Here is a 20,858-nt window from a genome sequence, read left to right on the forward strand (position 1 = left end):
GGCAGTACCCCATCAAAACTTTGATCACGTTTAATTTAAATTCACCCACTTTGAATCGCGGCGGGTATGTAGTTCTTTGTTGCATAACGACTCCCCTTTACTACTCAGCTCTTCTCTCTTTTACTTACAACCATGCAACTTGGAACTTCACTGCTACTATTACTTACCACTACACTTTTTTTAATTAACAATCATGTGCTCGCATATAAGACGATAATCGACGTGTTGTCGGAAGATTCTCGCTTTGAAAAACTAATCGAGCATTTACAACGAACTCGGCTTGTTCCCCATGTCAACAGTCTAGAGGCAGGCACTCTATTCGCACCCGACAACGATGCCTTTGAAAGGTTCAAAGGCGACGAGATTACACAAGGAATGTTACTATACCATTTGCTACCGGTGGGCATGATTGGCGAAGATTTCTTTCACGGGCAGTTGCTAGAGTCGCTCTATATACGGCCCGGTTTTCTTGGCTCCGATGATGCTGGCCAGCGCATAAAGATCACAAAGGATGGCAAGCCCGGCAAGGGTCGAGGGAAACCATATATCAATGGTGCCGAGATTATCGACAAGGATATCGTTGTCAATAATCAGACGTATGTTCAAGTCATCAATCAAGTGCTTGTACCTCCACCCACCCTTAGTAAGTTATTAAATGCCGATCTCCTTTTTCTGCTTTTCTGAAAAGATCGTCAGCATATGGGTCACAACAGCCTTAATGCATACATTCCTGTCTGAGACTCACTGCCCTTCCTTTGCCTATTGGTTCTAGGTGATTCGATACAAAGCAACGTGGAGCTATATGGCTTTTTACAGAAAGTTGGCCTTGACGATAAGCTGAAGCAGCCTCGACCATTTACAGTTTTTCTTTCACGGCAGAGCGTGCTTAATCGATTAAACCCAGTCGAAAAGGATTACATCGTATCCCAGTACGGCATCGACGATCTGGATCGACTTTTAAAGTACATGGTGGTCGGCGACGTCGTTTATTCTGCTGAATTCCCCAGTGGCAAAACAGTCTGTAAGTTACTTTATAAAGTGCGCATAGACTGTCCAACGATACTACAAATACTCACTTTTTCTTGTACTCAATATTAACGTGGTGGAACAAACATCGTTTAGATAAGACACTTTCGGGTGAATCGCTTGTGGTAGGCGTTAACAAGGACAATGTAATCACTGTCAATGACGTTCCAGTGACGGAAACTGATGTCTTGGCAGCAAATGGTAAGATCCTGGGGAGATAAAGTGGCCAAGATTGAAAGGGGAACCCTAGTGCCAAAAAAGGAAATTTGAGCAATAATTGTAGCTAAACCTCCTAACAATCTAGGGGTTGTCCACATACTTGATGATATGCCTATACCCGACAATGTCGTCTTCAACACTCGCAAGTATTTGTATGGTCTTAACTCAACAAAGCTGGTTTCCCTTATGGACGACTACGGTCTTAAACATTACCTCGAAGACGATGTGGAGAAATATACCATCCTAGCTCCAGGCAACGATGATATCAAGGAAGACTCTATACCCGATAGCATAAAAAAGGATTGGCTAAGCTATCATGTCATCGGTGGCTCACTTACTCCCGATCTTTTGATTGATGGTTCTCTTTTAAAATCTCAATTCATGTCATCTCGCCTTGGAGGTGCCCCACAGCGCATCCCAGTTTTTGTTGAAAACGAAGCACCTGTCAAATCTGCTGGTAAATCCATCCGATTCGAACATTCTCGAGTGCTTGCAGATCCAGGTAAAATTGGAGTGACCTATAAGTTTCTCTAACATCATAATCGAATACTTTATCGCTGACGTGAATTCATCTACAATGTAGCTGTGGTCAAAGACAATTACATTTATCAAGTTTCCGAACCATTACAACTTCCTGGCGACATCCTGTCAAAACTTGTGATTGATCTGAACCTATCCACGTTTATTGCTACGATTTATGTATCGGAAGTTGCTGATGATATCAAAGGCGCTGATGGCATTACAATGTTTGTGCCCACCAACGAAGCCTTCCACGATCTGGGATTGGTGGCACAATACCTGATGCATCCAGCTGGAAAATCGCATCTCCAAAGCGTACTACGTAATCATGTTGCGCAAGGACTTTTATACCGTGAAGATATGGTACAAGATGCCCATGAGATGACGACATTAGCTAATGCCACGATCCGTATCGGCCCTAGCGAAGGAGACAGTAGCAAACTCGTCGTGAGCGCGCCCGAAACCGGCTCTAAACAAGCTGTTGTCGGCCACACAGATATCCTCGTTGGCAATGGTGTAGTGCACAAGATCGATGGTGTGCAGATACCGGGCTATGTGGAGATAACCACGCGTGATATCCTAGTGGGCATTGAAGCCAATTCAATGCTCGAGGTGCTCGAGAGAGCGGGATTGCTTGACGAGTTGAATAGTACCAACTACATTGTGCTGACACCATCAGATCGTGCATTTGCTCATATGGATCTGGATCAGCTATTAAAAGATCCTTATGAGCTTGAGCGTCTGGCAAAAATGCACCTTATCCCTATCGGCTGGCAAGACACCTGGATCACAAGCAAACATGACAATGAATATCCGACGTCATTATCAGAGTATGATAAGGTTATCTTCCGTGAAGAAGACAACGGCGGTTTGATGGTGTTGGTGAAAGATCGATCCGATAAGACACCCGCTCATGTCATTGGTATGGGGCGTACCGTCGGAGGCAAGGTAGACGGTGGCGTATTGATGATGGATGGCGTCTTGATACCTATTCGTCGCGGATTCTTTGGCTTGCCTTGGGGGTGGTCTATTTTCCTCGTTACAGTTATTTCGCTTATTTCAGCAAGCATCGTGGGTGGCTGTGGCTTCATTATTTACAAAGTCTGGACACGTAGACGCCTGGGTTACCGCAGCATTGATTAGTTTTGTCATTTTGTTCTGTTTCTTCTTCGCAACCACATCATACACATCATTATCTTTGATCGGTGTTTCATCACTATGTCACAGAGAAATGTAGCATGGCAGCAGTAGTTTTGGTGCATAAAATTGAATGAAAAATACCATATCATTGAGCTCGTTCTTCCGAGCAACAGTTGAAGCTTTGTAAATAATAAATCCAACTCCAGTTCCAAATACGGTAGGAAATTATACAAACTTGAAAGGTTTACTCAGAAGAAAGCAAAAATAGATACTATAGATACTACTAAAACAGTAAGAGCTTATCTGTTAATAGACAGCAAACCAAAAGTTCTGATGAGTTTAACGCAACAGTAAAAATTATTATCATATACGTGAATATAAAAGGGTGATTGTATGCAACAATCAGCCCATCATACCACGAAAACAAAACTTTAGTAGAATCGATTTTACATCTAGGATATTAATGAATGTACCCTGATCTCATTTTGCCGCTCCCTTGCAGTGAAGTAATCAGGAAGATATCCATTGCAACGAATTTACTGCACTTACTACGTTGTTCAACTTATCTGCCATTCAGTGTCCGGCTTGTATCGGTTTGAAATAAAATGACAGTTACGGATACTCCTAAGATGCAAATTGGCATATCATCCAATTGGTGTATCCATTCAATCCGCACATCTAACAATAGAACCACAACAAAGAGCAGCAACGTCGTTATTGACTACGAGAGGCGTGTCTATCAACGCTACGCCGATGGACAAGTATAGTAAACCATACTGCAGCGTTCGAAGCCTTTTAAAGAACTATACGCTTATGCGAAATCTCAGGAGCACTTGTATCACCGGATGGTGACCTTTTCGCCTATCACGGCCCGATTAATACACTATTATGAGATCTTTTACTATTACCATATCGAGTGTTGGCATTTGTTTGTCACTGAACTAGCATTTATCGTTTACCAAGAACCTGTACCGCATCATCAAGATCAAATGGTAAGTTGTGAGATGACCAAGAAGAAGTGATCAGTTACCGATACTGTAGGAACCGCAGTGACCAAAAGAACGCTTTATTGGCTGATTTAGAATTTAATGTTGATACTGTTATCTTCTATTAAATAGGGAAGGGTGCTTACAATTTAATCTTCAATTGGCGAACGTAACATGATCCACTGTATTGTACCATGAAGCGCCGCTATCCTTTCCGTTATGACGATGGTTATTTACCGCCGTTCTTGATCTGGTTACAGATCCAAGTGCGGTTTGACCTGTTGACAGCTACGATCGGCAACGATTATGCCGAGAATTTACGAAAGATCTCCTTCAGACGGATTCTCGCGCAACTCTATAACATTGATCCAGACCAAGGCTTAGCGGATCAGCTGTTGGACTTGGAACTGACCAACAGTGATGCTACCATCTCTGACAATCAGACTTGCAGGTACAAAATAACTCTTTAACAATTTTGCATGCCTTTTGTCTGCCTTTTGTCTGCCAAGCGCCCCTAGCCAAATGACCAGGATCACGTTCTCTATATGCATCTTGACTCCAACGCAGCAGACAATCAAAAACATATCATTCACTGTATGCTACGCAATCAACAGCGGCCACGTCTGTTTAAATGACCATCGGGATACCGACCTCAAAAGGCCTCTCATTTCAAACCAAACTATTACAATTGCCAGTCAAGCGGATAGTATATCTTACCCGTTAGTTTTAAGTTAACAAAGATCTACATTACTGTGTCCCGCTATTTCATATTCCGAAAACAGATAGAGACTCATCATAGAAACACATCACATCATATTCCTCCTCATTTTCTCCCTGAACGCCCCCTTTAAGCGTTTCTTTTCTTGATTCTATACACACAATTAACATAAATAAAGGAAAGATCATCAATGTAAACAAGCTTGAGGTTAAATTTAAAATAAGCATCATTTTTTGCTGTCTAGTGTGTTCCACATAATGCAAGAGCACCGATAAGCTTCATGTTTAAAAAGTGTAATTGCGTACTGTCTGTCCACTATGCATCTTTTTTTTTACGGCTTAAGTAACGGTAGCTCTAACACATGACGATGATTTGATTAGCTCTGCTACTGTACATGATCGATTGTACAAACAAGGCAGTTACAATAACAACAACACAACAAGGTGCCAGGGGGCATTGTTTTAGACAATGGCACACAGGATGCAAGCTACGTTCCTGCATACGGCGGCTGTTGATTTTTTTTTTTACGCGCTGCTGTATGCTATTTTTTTCCAATTCTTCCTGCTGCCCCCACATTCCCAAGTTCTGGACCAAATGGGCGTTGACGACGACGAAGAACCCTATCCTAGTCGTTCGACTCTGGGATATTTACAGCAAAAGGGATCCAAGGGGAAATCGTCGTTAACGCGCTCATCCAAGATTAAATTGAACTTGTACAAGGATTTAGATCGGCTCGAACAATCACTCGATGCAGACTTTGAAAAGCACCTTGCTGATGCACGTGCGGCTTCGCTCAACCACGATTCCTTGACCAACGGAAAGGATCAATACTATAACGTCAACGAAGAGGAGGAAAGATCCAGGAACATGAAGCACGGCTTTGACGACGATGGCCTTTATCGTGAGGACGATGAGTACAACGGTAGCGAAGGAACAGGGTCGATTCTCCGTGGACTGGAGCAAGTGCCCTTTGTTGGCGACATACTTCCACCATTTGGATCCCGTCCGAGTAGTGCACAAGGAGGGTTATCTGATGCATCTATTCATCCGGATAAAGATATACTGGGTGACATATTGACAAGATCCCAGCATGGAATGTCCGGCGGCAATAGCAGCAGCAGATACGGAAACGGTGGCGGCAGTAGTGATGGTAGCAATGGCAAAAAGCCTGCCTGGATTCCGAATCAAGATCTCGTCGACGAAAAATACAGCGTTACTCCTTTGATCAATCCAGCCATCACTTCAAATCGGCGTCGTCAGAGAGAACAACGCTTGGGAACATCGTCATCACCACCTCCACGCACCATGTCACCTGGCCAGTATTTTGCTGCACGATCCCTCCCACTGGATTCATTCGACGAAATATGGGACAACACCAATCTTGAAATTGATCATAAAACTAGTACTAAAAACGATAGTAACAATAAGAAAAAGGTACGATAAACTGCCTGCTTCACACTAATTGACTAATCACTAGCTCACACATTACAACTGTTGATATTTTAGGTGCGCTCAACAGTAGCCTTGTCGATAAAAAGTAGCCGAAAAAATAGTAAAACATACGATAATGATGACTTGCTTCTGCAAAGCTTTGTAAGTTGCCTTTTACACAGACTACTAGTAATGCCTGCAAGTTACTGATCGAAAACTGTGTTTTTGTGTTTTTATATATAGAAACTGCTTCCACATTCATTATCACACAATTACAAAGTTCATCCTGTAAATAATGATCCCTATCCATCATCACAACAAAAGTGCACATCTACCATCACTACTACTGCAGCAGCACGAAAACAGCTACACCAGCGCCAATCACCTGATGAGTCAATCATTCGACAAAGCACTAAATCCAAAAATGTGTCATCATCTAATAACCCCAACGGCAACAACGAATACGTATCAATTCCTGTAATTCGACAAGACCACAAAAGTGACCATACCACCAACACTGGCGTCGTTTCTGGTACTGTTCGATTACGTCGTATTCGTGCAGTGGACCGATCCGATACTGACATTGAGGAAGAATCTAATCAATACTCATTATCTCAACGTCAAGATACAAGCGTTGCCGCATCCGGCGGATGTACGTTTGAGCCCGACCGCCTCGTTTTGCAATGCAAGCTCCTTGTGGATAATGTACAACTTGGCAGTTCGCAGTTACGGATATCGAGTAACTCCACACATCGAGTCAAGACCTATTCACTCTTCTCCGCCAGAGGGAAGTTGAAGTTTTTCCAAAGACAAGGCGTACTGCCTGCTGGCGGGCATGTGGATGTCATCGTACGATTACGAAGAAGCGCAGTGGCAAGCAGACGTCGTTTTAAAGATGTCCTCGACTATAATTTCGAAACAATATTGATATTGATTGATGGAAAACATGCGCAACAAGTGGATGTGGATATGGAAATTATAGACGAACGACGGATTATACAAGAACAAGATAATCAGAAGCATAGTGTATCGCCATCATTTGATATCCCGCATTATTCCCCATCACTACCCCATGCCCCTGCATCAATCCATAACGACGGCGACGACGACGGCGACGACGGTAGCCATCTCGAGGAGCCTATTACTCCGCTTACCAAATGTCCACTTTGCGTAATCGAGAAGCAATGCTGCTAGTTTAATCTCTAAAGTTTTTATTGCTTCTTTGAAAAGAAGATAAAAATGGTGTTGATTACTGTACATAGAAAAATATATGAGAAAACTTTTTACGCTATTCTCTGGGGAGGAATAGGAAGGAAACGAGAGAGGATAGTATGTTTATGTGTGTACGTGCTGTGTATGTTGTTGCGTATGTGTATGTGCCTGTGTATTACTATACAAGACGAGATCTACCACGATGCCTTCTTGACGCCAGGCAGTTCACCGTTCAAAGCTCTCAAACGGAATTGGAATCGACACAACTTGAATTCTCTGAGAATACCTTGGCCATGGCCGGTGGCAACGCATCGATTGTGAATGTGTGCTTGAGATGATTGTTTTGGCATGTTGTTAAGTGCGAGTTGTGCTTGATGACGGACGCGGGCGGGAAGCGTTTCATTGCGGGTAATGTAACGGTATGCTTGACGAGTCAATTCACTGTCGGCAAGGACTTGACGTGCGTTGATGTCACGCAATACACGACTTCTCATTGTTGTTTTTGTTAAGGGTGAAGTGCGTGCTTTTTATTTGAGTAGAGCAAAACAAAACAAAACCAAACCCAGCGGATTTTGAACTAAGCAGCCCTCTTTTCTTCTATCTGCTTTTTACATCTTCTTTGACTGCCATGGATCGAGGTTCAGGAAAAGGTGCCACTGGCAAAAATCCTAGACCTCCAAAGGTAAAACTCTATACACCTACACGTCTTTTTATTTAAACTACACGTAGAGCTGTTTATTGACTCGTTGAATGTTTATAATGTGATGCATCCAGGTCAAGAATAAGGCTCCCGCGGAAATCCAAATCACAGCCGAACAGATCTTACGAGAAGCCCATGATCGCCGTTTGGAACCAACACATCAGATTCCTCGACAAAAGATCAGCGATTTGGAGGAGCTGTCCGAGTTTCGACAACGCAAACGAAAAGAGTTTGAAGACAATATCCGTAAAAACCGCCTGAATGTCAGCAACTGGCTTAAATATGCGTCGTGGGAAGAATCACAGATGGAATTGCAGAGGGCGCGATCAGTCTATGAACGTGCACTCGATGTTGAATCGCGCAACCCGGCAATCTGGTTACGATGCGTGGAAATGGAAATGAAGAACCGTAATGTAAATCACGCGCGTAATTTACTTGATCGTGCCACGACACTATTACCGCGCATGGATCAGTTTTGGTACAAGTATACGTATATGGAGGAGACTCTCGGCGATGTACCAAAAGCGCGCAATGTGTTTGAACGCTGGATGAAGTGGGAGCCTGATGAGGGCGCCTGGCAGGCATATATCAAGATGGAGCTGAGATATCATGAAGAGGAGCGGGCGCATGCTTTGTACGAACGTTTTGTCAGTATCCATCCCGATTCAAAGAACTGGGTCAAGTGGGCTAAATTTGAAGAGGAACACAACAATATGGGTAACTATATCTGGCTTATTGTGCCGTTTACAAAAGATGATCGCTTATTCATGCATGTTTCTACAGATAAATGCCGTGAAATATATGCTGAGGCGCTCGAGTTTTTGGGTGAAGAAAAACTTGACCAAAAGATTTTGGTGGCGTTTGCAAAGTTTGAAATTAAGATGAAAGAGGTGAGCCAATTAATATTATGTATTCTTTAAAAAAGATATGAATACGGAAACAGAGTGAATACTAAGCTACATGTTTTGTTATATGTATAAAAGTTTGAACGTGCTCGTGTTATTTTCAAATACGGCTTAGAGCGTCTGCCAAAATCTCAATCGCAATCTCTGTACAACCAATACACAAACTTTGAAAAGCAATATGGCGACAGGGACGGTATTGAAGACGTGGTTCTGGGCAAGCGTCGAGTCCAGTATGAAAACGATATTGAAGCCAATCCAAAGAACTACGATGTATGGTTCGATTATGCAAGATTGGAAGAATCTGCTGGTGATCCTTCAAGGACTCGTGAAGTATATGAGCGTGCCATTGGCCAGGCGCCACCAGCAAACGAAAAGCGCTATTGGAGACGCTATATTTACTTGTGGATCAATTATGCGCTATACGAAGAGCTGGAAGCCGAGGTAATTTTAAGCGGAAGTAATAGTCCGGGGGATATACGCGATGCCAAATATGCAAAATTCTAATTCAAATATTATTATCTGATATTATAAAGGATATGGATCGTGCAAGAGAAGTTTACACTCAATGTTTGAACCTTATTCCACACAAAAACTTTACATTTGCAAAAATATGGCTTTTGGCTGCACAATTTGAGATTCGCCAACGAAATGTACAAGGTGCTAGAAAATTATTGGGTCGGTCCATTGGCATGTGTCCAAAGAACAAGTTGTTCAAGGGCTATATTGACCTCGAGATGCAGGTATGAATCAATAGTAGCCATTAAATTAGAAATTGATAGACTCACATTTAATTTCCACTGTCGTATCTAGCTACGAGATTTTGACCGCTGCCGAATTTTATACTCAAAATATCTGGAATATGATCCCACGAGCTGCTCGGCATGGATCAAGTTCGCAGAACTTGAAAAACTTCTTGGTGAAGTTGACCGTTGTCGCTCCATTTTCGAACTCGGAATTGGTCAACCTGTGCTTGATATGCCCGAACTCTTATGGAAAGCATATATTGGTGAGGACAAATCACGCTTGCATTGTTTATGGAAATGGAATGATGCTGATAATATATTTTTTCTAAAACATAGACTTTGAAATTAGCGAAGAAGAATATGAAAAGACTCGCGATTTATATCTACGCCTTCTGGAACGAACCGAGCATGTCAAAGTCTTTATCAGCTTTGCGCAGTTCGAACTCTCTATACCTTATGAAGAGGGCAGCAACGAAGGTGTGGAGCGTGCGCGCAAGATTTTCATGGATGCCTATGATGGCTTAAAGAAGAAGGAACTTAAAGACGAGGTATGTATTGTTCCAATAAATTCAATGAGCTCGCATGTTGTATAGATGATGGATGATGATTATATTTACTAACCAACTATTACTTGTTTTTTTGTGATACAGCGGGTGTTATTACTTGAAGCATGGAAAGACTTTGAAGAGAACAACGGAACAGAAGAGACACAAAAGGTCGTACAGGACAAGATGCCCAAGGTTGTTCGTAAGAGAAGAAAGGCGGCTGACTCTACGGATGACAATATCATTTGGGAAGAATACTTTGACTACATTTTCCCCGATGACCAAGAGCAAAGTCGCGTTAACAAACTGCTTGAGTTGGCACGTGCATGGAAGGTAAATATATGTACATAATAATCGTCACGTGTGTATCTCGTCGTTGCATAAAACACACTTTCACTGACTAACCATGCATCTGTCTACATTGTAGAAACAAGAAGACCAGTAAATTAATTCCCTCATCCGATCTAGTTAGAGTGAGCAAGCTATATTATCCATTCTAACTTTTGCAATTATGAAGATTAAAATAAAAAAAAATGCACTACTTCGTTTGTTGTAAATATCTACCTCAAAGAAAAGCATATTTGCCTCATTTTGATTGCAATTTGAAAATATGGTATTTTATTCTATTTACAAATAAATTATCGCTATCGACCGTCATGATGGAATTCAGTTTCATTAATGACCTTTCTGTTACGTAGAACACGCGCGGTGATATCGTTAGTAATCTCTTCAATTGGACGCCCCTTGGTCTCTGGCACATAACGGAACGTAAAGATAGTCGACAAGGTAAGTGATGCCGCAAAGATCAGGAATGCATATGACTGAATCCTATTTAGCATTGTCGGAAACATGAGAGCAACGCCAAAGTTCGATAACCAATTTGCAGCAGTTGCTATGGCCGTTACCCTGGATGTTGCGCGGGTCGGCGTTAGTTCGGATGTCAGTAGCCAGGGAATGGGTCCCAATCCAATAGCAAAGGCCGAGATAAACACCATGACCGCAGTGCTCGTCAAAGCTGGTATATTGTAGTGACCGCTTATCACTAACAAAGCAGCGCTTAGAGCACCGACACTTTGAGCAAGCAGGAGCAAGAATCGACGGCCACAACGTTCAACCAGAAAGACTGATAACAGTGTAATAACCAAATTGACAGCTGAACCAGCGAACGCCAACTGCCGTGCTTGGTCTGCCCCGAACGATTGGCGGAAAATGATGGTCGAGTAGTACATGACACCGTTCACACCAGAGAACTGCTGCGCCATATGCAGGATCATGATGGTCAATGTGACATAACGCAGGTGTGGATCGCGCAAAAGATCACTAAAGCTACATTCGTCGCTCTTTTGGGACTCTTTCACGACAGCAGCATTTGCAGTAGTCGTGGCTACGTGTACGACGTCTCCTTTTTCATGGTTTGTGGTGCTGGAGCTAATGGTAGTGGTATCAACTGCTGTTGCTTGACGCTGGCCTTGAATGATGTCCTCGAGTTCAAACTCGACATTGTACTGTGATCCACGTAGTTTCTGTAGTGCTCGTCTAGCTTCTTCATCTTTGTTTATAGATACAAGGTATCGTGGTGATTCGACAAGGAGCGGCACGAGTAAAATTTGAAGAAGAGCTGGAACGGCCACAAGACTGTAGTTCACGCGCCAGAGGGGCACATTTGATAGGAAAATTCCTACGGCATTTGATGCAAGGATGCCACAGACAATCATGAGCCTATTATCAAAAAATTGCTGTGGTGAGTTGATCATAAAAAATTCAAATTCTGTGAGGAAAGGCCTAAGATATGTGCAATAGTTGCCACAGTGACTTACTGATTGCATACACCCATTGCACCACGAAATAATATTGTCGAGACCTCGCCGTTGTATGTTGGAGTAGCGACGGATCCCATTCCACAGGATAATCCAACGCAAAACCGTCCGAACCCAAATACAACAGGCGACGTGGCCAGACCCATCACAATCGCTCCGACAATCCAGCCGGCATTGGATATGGCGATTGTGGCCTTGCGTCCTAACCGTGTCATTGCGGGCTCTGCAAGAAAGCTTGCAATCAAAGCACCGATACAGAAAATAGAAACGACAATTCCCCTATTGACCACAATAAAAGCGTCATTAGTACTAACATGTTCGTAGGTTATACCAATGAATACAGTATTGATCGCATAGCGATCATCACATGCTACATACCACATGGATGAATTCATTGGTAAGCAATCTGGAAAATTTGGGTTGCTTTTATGTGCATCACCGTTGGCACAGCTGTGTGTTGCTTCTGCGGGTAAGTTGGGTGAACCAATAGTCCATCCCATACTGAATGATCCAATGCATGATATCAACACACAGAGGACAGTACGGACTGGATAGCGTGCTTCACGAGAGTCTCTTTCCATAAGAATAGATAAGATGAAGAAGGAAGAAACTAGTTGCTGGCTGGAAAATTCTTGTGTTGTAGCAACAATTATTCCTCGCGTCTATTCTTTGTTTGCTTTCTGTTCCAACACCACCTAAATTTGGCAAATCCGAGAGGATGCTTTGATTTGTGTTTGTTTGGAATGATTAATTTTTCTGTTTATGCCTAACAAGCCAAATCAAGATCTTTCATGCAGTAAATTATACCATGAAGAACAAAGAAGTAAAAATGATAACGGAGAACAGTTAATAAAGAGGGTGTTTACATGTACAAAGTTACTACATTAAAATGCAGGATTTTCCCTTCCTTTTTGGTGTCGTTGTAGAGGCGACATTGGGGGCTTTGAGCTCACGCACGCGTTGGATGGCGAGCTTGTCATTGTTGGCTGCCGCGGTATGTAACCATTTCTCTGCTGTCTCCAAGTCCATCTCTATTCCTATTCCAAATTCGTAAAAGCACGCCAAAGCAAACATAGCGCGCGTATGACCATTTTCTGCCGCTTGCCTTGCCCATCGATACGCCAAATTCGAGTTTTGTTGAACGTTCTGCATTGTTCCATTCAAGTGCCAGCACGATATAAGAAACTGTGCATCCGCTATCCCTTGGAAAGCCGCCTTTTGAGCCCATATAACCGCCAATCGTTCGTTTTTTGGGAGATCAAGATCGCCTGTTTCGTATGCAACTGCCAATCGGTACTGAGAGGGTGCATATCCAAGTTCTGCAGCCTGGATGAACACTTCCCGGGCATATTCCACATCCGGGACCAATGCGAACCCTGTAGGTTCGAAAGCATTACCTAGTGCGTGCAATGCCACAGGATCTGGAGCAGCAGTCGTCCGTTGAACAGCGCGCTTGAGCCAAGAAGTACCTTCGCGGCGATTGTCTGGAGACTGAGAATCATCGATCAAAATCAGTCCGAGCTTGTACATGGCTGGCGGGAATCCCATTTTGGCCGACTTGCGAAAATATTCCAGGGCCCGTCGAAAGTTTTGCTTTGTGCCAACTCCCATTTCATAGCACACGGCAACTCGATACGCGCATTCTGGATGATACTGCTTGGATGCCAGCCAATAGCAGTTGAATGCCTTGCTATGGTTTACTTTAACGCCATGCGCACCAGTGCCGTAGCAATTCCCGAGCATAAATTGTGCGTCTGGGTGTCCTGGTCTCGTCATTCCCTGAGGTCCCGCTAGCTTCTTCAACAACTTCACTGTCGTTGTGGCAAGCTCGTTTGACTCTGTATGCATCGTAGATAGCTTGTTTAAAATATAGGTGGTGCATTGTACTTGCAAAATGAAGTCCTTGGTTTTGATGGCGTCTTGGTAAAGTCGAACCAGTCGTTCATACATGGTGAGTTGTGGGCGCGTTCGTGTGGCTCGGAAAACGGCCAATGCTTGATCAGAAACACTCACAGACGAGATATCTTCAACAGTAACGTTGGTAGTGGTGGGAGCAGGACTATGCATTCTGCTTGTTGAAGTACTACCATTGTGTTTATAAAGAACCGCAGGAGCAGTGGTGGGAGAGTCCAATTGCTCCATTATCGTCACAACGTCGCTGTCTTCACAGATGCTGCTCCTGGCATTGTTCTCGAGACCCTTCATATCTTTCGATGGTGATTGTGGTGATGTCACTTGATCGCTTTCATCGTTATTGCTGTTCAAGTCGTGCAGTTGTGGCATTAAGTCGGATGAATCATAGCCTTGAAAATTAATTCGAGGGCACGATGCTCGTTTGTTGCTGGATCTTAATGACAAGCTCTGGCTGATAACGGGTGGAAACGGTTTGTTAAAGCTGACAAGCTTTTCGTGATTCGGTAGCGCTAGTCCGGTTCCAGCAACTGCTTTCTGTAATTTGGCGTCAGGTGCAGTTGTTTGATCTTTGCTGTCGTAATTGGCATCGCGGCTAACCGGTAACTGCTGTTGTTTTCCATCATACTGCCGAACCGCCGTCAGAACATCCACGGAAAGGGGGCGTCGCGCTTCGTAAATTATTTCCATGTGATACCACTACAACTGTTGTTGGGAGCGCGAAAGCTGCATTAACAGGAAAAAGAAAAGGCGCAGGCTGGAAAGAGAGGGAGGAGTGACAGGAAGCTGAAATCAAGAGAAGAAAGGGATCAGTCAACTACTGGAGATTGCCCTCGGTTAAAAAGGTCACCATATCTAAAGTTTATTATTCCTTTGTTGATGCTAAGGTCATATTAAAATTTCTTTTATTTGCTATCTTAACCCCCGTCAGCATGCTGCTGTGCTCTCCTTAAGATAAAAAAAAAAACAGGGGAAAAGCTTTTTAGAAAACACACTCTATTTGTTAGATACCCTGAGACATGCGAGGCTGTTATACTAGGTCGTTTGTTTATTACGTTTAGCAATAGAAGGCTAAATGATGTCGACCTGTCTGTTGATATTATCGTTGTACCTTTTTTTTCCTTAGCGCGGTGAATTTGTTGTTGCTGTAGTTGACATGTGCATTTGTGTGGTAATCTTATTGATAACTGCATACATAGCATTTGGGATTGCTTCTATGTAGGAACAAATGTTGTCACACTTACATGCAGCATGCGTACATATTATCAAATTGTTTCTTTTCTGGTTTAAATCCTTTACTAGTGGCTTTTGTTACTCTTTACGTTTTTATTCTACAATATCGCTGCAGAGAAACAGTACCACATAATAGAGACCATGGTATGTTTACATGTTTGCTATTATGTTGTTTTTAAGGCTACTACGAAGGTTAATCTTAATAGATGGTTACTATATTTATGACCGGTTAACATTGTGAACCAAGCATTTGTTCCGTATTGGGAAACTGAGATTCAAATCTTGTAGCCTCGATCGGTCAGTATCAAATAGGTATGGCGAACCGGCGAAATGATGCCCCTCCCTTTCTCGCGCCTTTGCTAGTTGCAGAATGACTGTAAGTTTGGAGGATGTACAAGGTTCGAGCACTTCAAAAGAAGCAAAAAGACGAGTATAGATGGATGAACTGCGTCGATGGATGGATGGATGGATGGATGGATGGATTACGACGGATGAATCAACGTGGTCGACAAACCCAAACGATTTCTTACTCGACGATTTATATCCAACAAAAATCTCCTCTCCATTGAGAAAATTGAATCTCGCAGCAGCCCTCCAACACAGTTCAGCCTTCTCAGTTTCCGAGTGATCACCCAAGAGCAAGGAGAGAACGAAGAAAAGCAAAACGATTGAGAGCTTATTCACTGTACCTTGTCTTTTTGCTTCGAAAAGGAGTCGCCCTAGCTTTGCTTTGCTTGAATTGTGCATTGCTTGGATTGCGTTACTAATGTGTTTCCTATATACACATGTAGTTGGCTGTCGACCTTTTGAATCCCTCTGTTGAGCACGAGAAGCGCTGCCACAAGAAGAAGAGACTTGTTGCCTCTCCCAACTCCTACTTCATGGATGTCAAGTGCCCTGGTAAATAGTCAATTTTACTTTTGTAGCTCTTGTGTTAAGTGCAAAAGGAAGTCCAGTTAATTTATTAATCGTGGGACACTTATTACAGGTTGCTTGAACATCAGCACTGTCTTCAGCCACGCACAGACTGTTGTCTTGTGCTCTTCGTGCGGCACTGTCTTGTGCCAGCCCACCGGTGGTCGCGCACGTTTGACCGAAGGTATGTTATATTACAGATAGCAAACTTTGACAGTTTTGGTCATAGAAGACCAATCTGTGCCTGTTATTCGGATAAATCAACTAACTGTCTTCTTTTTTATTCCTTATAGGTTCTTCCTTCCGCAGAAAGATCAACTAAGTTGGTTGTAATGGATGTTTAATGTTGTGAAACAGCAATAGGCTTATTTTTTGTGTTTCTCGTGTTCTCTTTTTTTACATTAAAGCAAAAAATGATTCTCGAGCCAAAATGTAACGTGACTCTGTCTGTCGTTTATTTTTTTTCTTGCATGTTTGGTGTAGAAGAATGAGAGAGAGGAGCTAGAGGAGCTGGAATAGAATAAGCTGTGTTATAGTTAAGGTGCACTATTTATCTTTTCTTTCTCGCCGCTGTAACTATTCTGAGAAAATGGCATCTCGCCTAAAATCAGCTGCGTTGCTTCGTGACTCCTTGCTATGTCAGCGGCCGAGGACATTGACTTCATCTAATGATAGCATGAGATTGTATGCTGTTGCTACGCGACAGTATACAGCACAAACGAACAATAGCATTAACAGTGGCAGTACCAGTAACAGCAATAACAATAATAGCGACAAGCTGTCACTGCCGCCATTGCTACCACCACCACCATCACGTAACGAAGAACTCACTGCAGCAGCAACCGAATACCTAAACAAACTCCAGGCAACAATTCGACCACGGCTGACGCCTGTATTAACTAAAATGCGCACTGCCCGAGAAACGTTGAGGAACATTCGACAAGAAGCAAATGATCCCAAAGAAGCGATTAAAAGGGCCGGGGTGGCCCTGAACCAGCTGACTGGATATGATCAAATTGAACAAGTAAAACGCAAAGTCACTGATCAAGGTACCGAACACTTCATCCTGTTTCGCTGAATACGCTAGATATACAAAATGAAAAATGATAGTCTCTCGAGTGTACTAAGAAGTGAATATCCTATGGTATACGACCTATAGCCGAGGCATTTGAACACTCACGAGACGAAGTACAAAGTGCAAAAAAGGAGTATGAAGAAGCGATCGACACGCGATCTAGCACACAACGCGAAATCAACGAATTGTTGCAGCGAAAGCATTTATGGACGGGCGAAGACGTTACTCGGTTTACCGAATTGTATCGCTTAGAACACGATCATTCGCGAGCAGAATTAACCGCAAAGGAGCGATACCAACACTCAGAAAAGCAGATGGATCGAGAATACATGGCGCTAGCACAGTCAATTATGGAAAGATACCACGAAGAGCAACTATGGAGCGACAAGATACGAAGCGTCAGCACATACGGTACATGGGCGTTAATGGTTGTCAACTTGCTATTGTTCTTTGCAGTGCAAACTGTTTTTGAACCGATGAAGCGAAGACGGTTGACTGACCGATTTGAGGATCTACTGGTCGCCAAAGTTGCCGAGGAGGAACTCAAGTTTAAAGAACTGATGGACGAGCGTGAAAATGCAATTAATGTCCAACAAACGGCCATTTTGACCGCCGTGGGTGAATTAGCAGCCAGTGTCATGAATGGTCAGCAAGCCATCGAGTCACGATTTGATGCAGAAAAACAGCGCGTCGAAGAGGAAGCATCATCCCTACAACTATCACCTATTGCTACTACTACTCCCACTCCCCTGGAAGAAGATATACCTATTAATCCGCCTCAACCAGCTGTGCTACAACAAGGTGAATCTGACATTGTTTTGAGTAAGAAAACACTTGTACTCTATTCCATAGAAAGCGCTATCGCTGGAGGACTGGTCACTGCGTTGGCCATGTTCTTCTGGCAGTAAACCTCCCCACCTCCTTTGACATCTAGCATAAATTTGTTCTCACAAATAGAAACTTGTAAACTATTCATTGTAAAAATAATAATATATCACAGAAAATGTTACTGTATATATGAATGGATATCACAATGGAACGAAGGGGATACATTGTAGATATTTATGGGAAGGGGTAAGGAGATATGTGAATATCAACAACATATACTTAGGAGATCTCTATTCTGTTGCCATGAAGACTTGTTGCGGTATCTGTTGGAATGCACGACACCTTATCCAGTAATATGCCGGACTTCTCCAACATTGTACTAAAGTATTCGAGCGATTCTTGGGACGTATGGACAATGGCGGTCATCTCCTCGCGCTTGCGTTCCTTTTCTTCAACTGACTTTTGAATTCTCGCTTGGATTTCCATCGCTTCAACACGGAACATCTTACGCGATTCTCTAGCCATTCTTCGGCCTTGAGCATCCACATAGGATGTTTCACGGACGGCTGCCTTGAACTTCTTTACGAGCTTACGGTTAACAGCTGAACGTATATCCGACACCACGTAGAGCAAAAAACCGGCGCTAGCAACACCAAGGGCTGGCACGACTAGACGACGCATGTTTTGTGCACCAATCATGCTCGATACGTTCCAAAGGCCTGAAACAGCATCCTTGACTCCCATCATGCGGCCACCGAGGGCGACAGCTGCTCCCAAAGACAAGGCACATCCAGTCAGCTTGTCATCCACGAAAACGTCGAAGAAATCAGTCGCTTCTACGCTGATTTCAACGGTTCTATCGCGGCCCTTGAGACACATGTTCTTGACATCCGCAACGCAAGGATAATTGGGCAAATGCTCGGTGCCCATTTGGTGCAATTCAGCAAGACATTCGGATGCTTCGATACGAGCCTGGATTTCAGCTTGACGGACGTCCTTGAGCAGCTGTCGAGACATCGAATCTGCTAGATCTTGCGCATATTGCCAAATCAGCAGAATACCTGGGTATTCAATTGTTTCGACAGTTTTGCCAATGTCGCTGACAGCCGTGTTCAAGCGTACAATGCTATGCTTCTGAATTCTGGTTGCAGAGGACTCCGCCACTTTTTCGATACGACCCAAAAGACGATCACGAAGGTTCAACAAGTTTTGATAAGCGACCAAACCTTTTTGGAGCTCCTGTGTGGCCATGGCACACTCATTCGCTGCTGTAGATCGATTGGCTTCCGACAAAACACCGATATCCTTCAATAGTTTCACCATGTAGTTTTTGGCAGGCAAAAGCTTCGATTTGGAACGGTTCTCGAGAACAAAGGCACGAAGACGCTGTTCCAATCTGGCGAACTCGGGTGCATCGAGTTTGCGCGATCCAGGCTCAAGATCAACGCTGCCGGCGCTCACAAAATGCACAAGATCGTCTGCGTCAGCATAAGTTGCCGGCGAAAGCTGTCGGATTTGCTCCAATACGAGACGTTTGCAGCGGTCCTTATCACGAATCGAGTCGAAGCGATTGACGACGATGAAAATATGCGTCTTCTCGTTTGCAGCATTCAACAAGAATTCTTTGCCCTTTGATTTTTGGGTGTAATAGCAACAATAGTTTTAGTGATTTGTTGCTATGGATTCTGTTTCTTCCATAATAAGCATGAACTTACCGAGAGCGTGAAATGATTCTCTGCGCTCACAACAAAGACGACTACATCAATTTCCTCTTGTCGAGCAAATACAGCCGTTGTCTTAACCGAGTCTGTGTTAAGGCCCGGAGAATCGATCAATGCAATATCAACAACACCGTTGTGCAACATGCTTTCTTGGGCAGAGCGGGCGTCACTTGCATATACTTTGAGCATTTTGTACTCAGACACCTCAGTGATCACCTTGTACAGGTGCCGCATTTCTATGACATGGTACGTTGCCCGGTCCAAACGATTGTACTTTTCAACGTCTGGGATCGCATGTGCTTCTTCAGTACCGTCGTTCAGAGTCGCATCCAGCACTTCGCAGAACATATTGGTGCATGGCTGTTGGTCGACAGGCATCAGCTCCCGTTTCAAAAGTGCATTAACGAAGGCACTCTTGCCAGAGTTAAGATCGCCGGTAACCAAGACTTTGGAAGAAGTGTCACCGACGCGGATGCGCAAATTGTCAAGGTGGTGCAGACACTGGGATAATTTGTCGTCTAGTAGATTGGCAATGGACTGGGTCTCGAGCTTTCTGAGGTCTTGTGAAGCGTGACCCATCTTGACGTCAAGGTCTAGGATACTGAACGGCTTATTGGTAGTGTTACTACTGGCATTAGTCGCAGTAGTATTAGTAGTGTGCCAACCGTTGTTGTTGTTTTTGTTGATGTTGTTGTTGATACCCAGGCCAGGGTAGCGCACAGTAAAGCTGCGTTTGTTGGTCGTCTTTAAATCGTCGCAGATTCCCATCACAGACGAAATATGAGTAAGCAGACGGTTGCAACTGTCTTGATATGTACGTTGCTCCTGAGCTGCATTCATTCGGTGCTGATGAGTACGAGCGGCTAGAATGTTGGAAGAATTCGACACGGTCGGTACGGTACTAGGATACATGACAGCTGAGCGAGACAATGACGGGTTAAAATCAGGTTCCATTGTTGCTGTTGTTGCTGCTGTTGCCGTGGTTGTTGCAGGCAGGTCCACCGTAGGTGCAGAATTCCTCCTCACAAGCCTGCTTGAAGGTCTTGAAGAGGAGTATCTCTCGGTCATTATTTTTGCTCTTTGTTCTTTCCTATACTATCTTTGTGAATATCGTCAACATAGTATCAACTTAGTTCATGGCGATATACTGCTAAGGAATTTTTATAGTACCTTTCAAGTCTTGGTAAAAAGAATGGAAGAAAGAATAATCGTAC

General features: G+C 43.5%; 10 protein-coding genes across 10 annotated transcripts; 6 read left to right on the forward strand and 4 right to left on the reverse strand.

Moving 5' to 3' along the window:
* Positions 1-132: 132 nt before the first annotated feature.
* BDB00DRAFT_768872 (FAS1 domain-containing protein) lies at positions 133-2,907 on the forward strand (the record flags this gene model as incomplete). Its single annotated transcript, XM_053119773.1, has 5 exons — positions 133-643; positions 773-1,021; positions 1,123-1,227; positions 1,331-1,747; positions 1,829-2,907. 5 exons carry the CDS (start codon positions 133-135, stop codon positions 2,905-2,907), a joined length of 2,361 nt encoding a protein of 786 aa, XP_052976686.1.
* A 602-nt stretch (positions 2,908-3,509) lies between these two features.
* Positions 3,510-4,360, forward strand: BDB00DRAFT_931221 (uncharacterized protein; the record flags this gene model as incomplete). The annotated part of the gene is made up of 3 exons (XM_053129032.1): positions 3,510-3,665; positions 3,732-3,896; positions 4,091-4,360. 3 exons carry the CDS (start codon positions 3,510-3,512, stop codon positions 4,358-4,360), a joined length of 591 nt encoding a protein of 196 aa, XP_052976687.1.
* An 842-nt stretch (positions 4,361-5,202) lies between these two features.
* BDB00DRAFT_875323 (uncharacterized protein) lies at positions 5,203-7,233 on the forward strand (the record flags this gene model as incomplete). Its single annotated transcript, XM_053127338.1, has 3 exons — positions 5,203-6,042; positions 6,115-6,201; positions 6,283-7,233. The coding sequence occupies 3 exons, from the start codon at positions 5,203-5,205 to the stop codon at positions 7,231-7,233; spliced, it is 1,878 nt and encodes a 625-aa protein (XP_052976688.1).
* Positions 7,234-7,445: 212 nt separating this feature from the next.
* BDB00DRAFT_768783 (uncharacterized protein) lies at positions 7,446-7,745 on the reverse strand (the record flags this gene model as incomplete). The annotated part of the gene is made up of 1 exon (XM_053119766.1): positions 7,446-7,745. The coding sequence occupies one exon, from the start codon at positions 7,743-7,745 to the stop codon at positions 7,446-7,448; it is 300 nt and encodes a 99-aa protein (XP_052976689.1).
* A 43-nt stretch (positions 7,746-7,788) lies between these two features.
* BDB00DRAFT_961006 (uncharacterized protein) lies at positions 7,789-10,753 on the forward strand. The gene is made up of 9 exons (XM_053129721.1): positions 7,789-7,933; positions 8,026-8,668; positions 8,735-8,841; positions 8,935-9,297; positions 9,390-9,596; positions 9,667-9,862; positions 9,936-10,147; positions 10,250-10,477; positions 10,572-10,753. Exons 1-9 carry the CDS (start codon positions 7,880-7,882, stop codon positions 10,587-10,589), a joined length of 2,028 nt encoding a protein of 675 aa, XP_052976690.1. The 5' UTR covers positions 7,789-7,879; the 3' UTR covers positions 10,590-10,753.
* A 35-nt stretch (positions 10,754-10,788) lies between these two features.
* BDB00DRAFT_961010 (general substrate transporter) lies at positions 10,789-12,542 on the reverse strand (the record flags this gene model as incomplete). Its single annotated transcript, XM_053129722.1, has 3 exons — positions 10,789-11,863; positions 11,962-12,240; positions 12,340-12,542. 3 exons carry the CDS (start codon positions 12,540-12,542, stop codon positions 10,789-10,791), a joined length of 1,557 nt encoding a protein of 518 aa, XP_052976691.1.
* A 361-nt stretch (positions 12,543-12,903) lies between these two features.
* Positions 12,904-13,722, reverse strand: BDB00DRAFT_735455 (uncharacterized protein; the record flags this gene model as incomplete). The annotated part of the gene is made up of 1 exon (XM_053118381.1): positions 12,904-13,722. A coding segment is annotated over one exon (819 nt), but the record flags the coding sequence as incomplete, so codon positions are not given.
* Positions 13,723-15,246: 1,524 nt separating this feature from the next.
* Positions 15,247-16,224, forward strand: BDB00DRAFT_884169 (40S ribosomal protein S27; the record flags this gene model as incomplete). The annotated part of the gene is made up of 3 exons (XM_053128306.1): positions 15,247-15,249; positions 15,897-16,005; positions 16,094-16,224. The coding sequence occupies 3 exons, from the start codon at positions 15,247-15,249 to the stop codon at positions 16,222-16,224; spliced, it is 243 nt and encodes an 80-aa protein (XP_052976693.1).
* Positions 16,225-16,999: 775 nt separating this feature from the next.
* Positions 17,000-17,733, forward strand: BDB00DRAFT_736441 (mitochondrial distribution and morphology family 33; the record flags this gene model as incomplete). The annotated part of the gene is made up of 2 exons (XM_053118396.1): positions 17,000-17,069; positions 17,180-17,733. Coding segments are annotated over 2 exons (624 nt in total), but the record flags the coding sequence as incomplete, so codon positions are not given.
* A 469-nt stretch (positions 17,734-18,202) lies between these two features.
* BDB00DRAFT_884170 (uncharacterized protein) lies at positions 18,203-20,598 on the reverse strand (the record flags this gene model as incomplete). The annotated part of the gene is made up of 2 exons (XM_053128307.1): positions 18,203-19,552; positions 19,639-20,598. 2 exons carry the CDS (start codon positions 20,596-20,598, stop codon positions 18,203-18,205), a joined length of 2,310 nt encoding a protein of 769 aa, XP_052976695.1.
* Positions 20,599-20,858: the final 260 nt, after the last annotated feature.

Source organism: Zychaea mexicana, assembly GCF_025766255.1.
Source record: "Zychaea mexicana strain RSA 1403 chromosome Unknown BDB00scaffold_71, whole genome shotgun sequence".
Taxonomy (NCBI): domain Eukaryota; kingdom Fungi; phylum Mucoromycota; class Mucoromycetes; order Mucorales; family Lichtheimiaceae; genus Zychaea; species Zychaea mexicana.

Excerpts from the sequence above, each read along its gene's own strand:
- BDB00DRAFT_961006 (XM_053129721.1), top strand. The coding sequence starts at position 7,880 with ATGGATCGAGGTTCAGGAAAAGGTGCCACTGGCAAAAATCCTAGACCT. Across the intron at positions 8,669-8,734 it reads AGAGGAACACAACAATATGG|ATAAATGCCGTGAAATATAT; the intron begins GTAACTATATCT and ends ATGTTTCTACAG. Across the intron at positions 9,597-9,666 it reads ATATTGACCTCGAGATGCAG|CTACGAGATTTTGACCGCTG; the intron begins GTATGAATCAAT and ends TGTCGTATCTAG.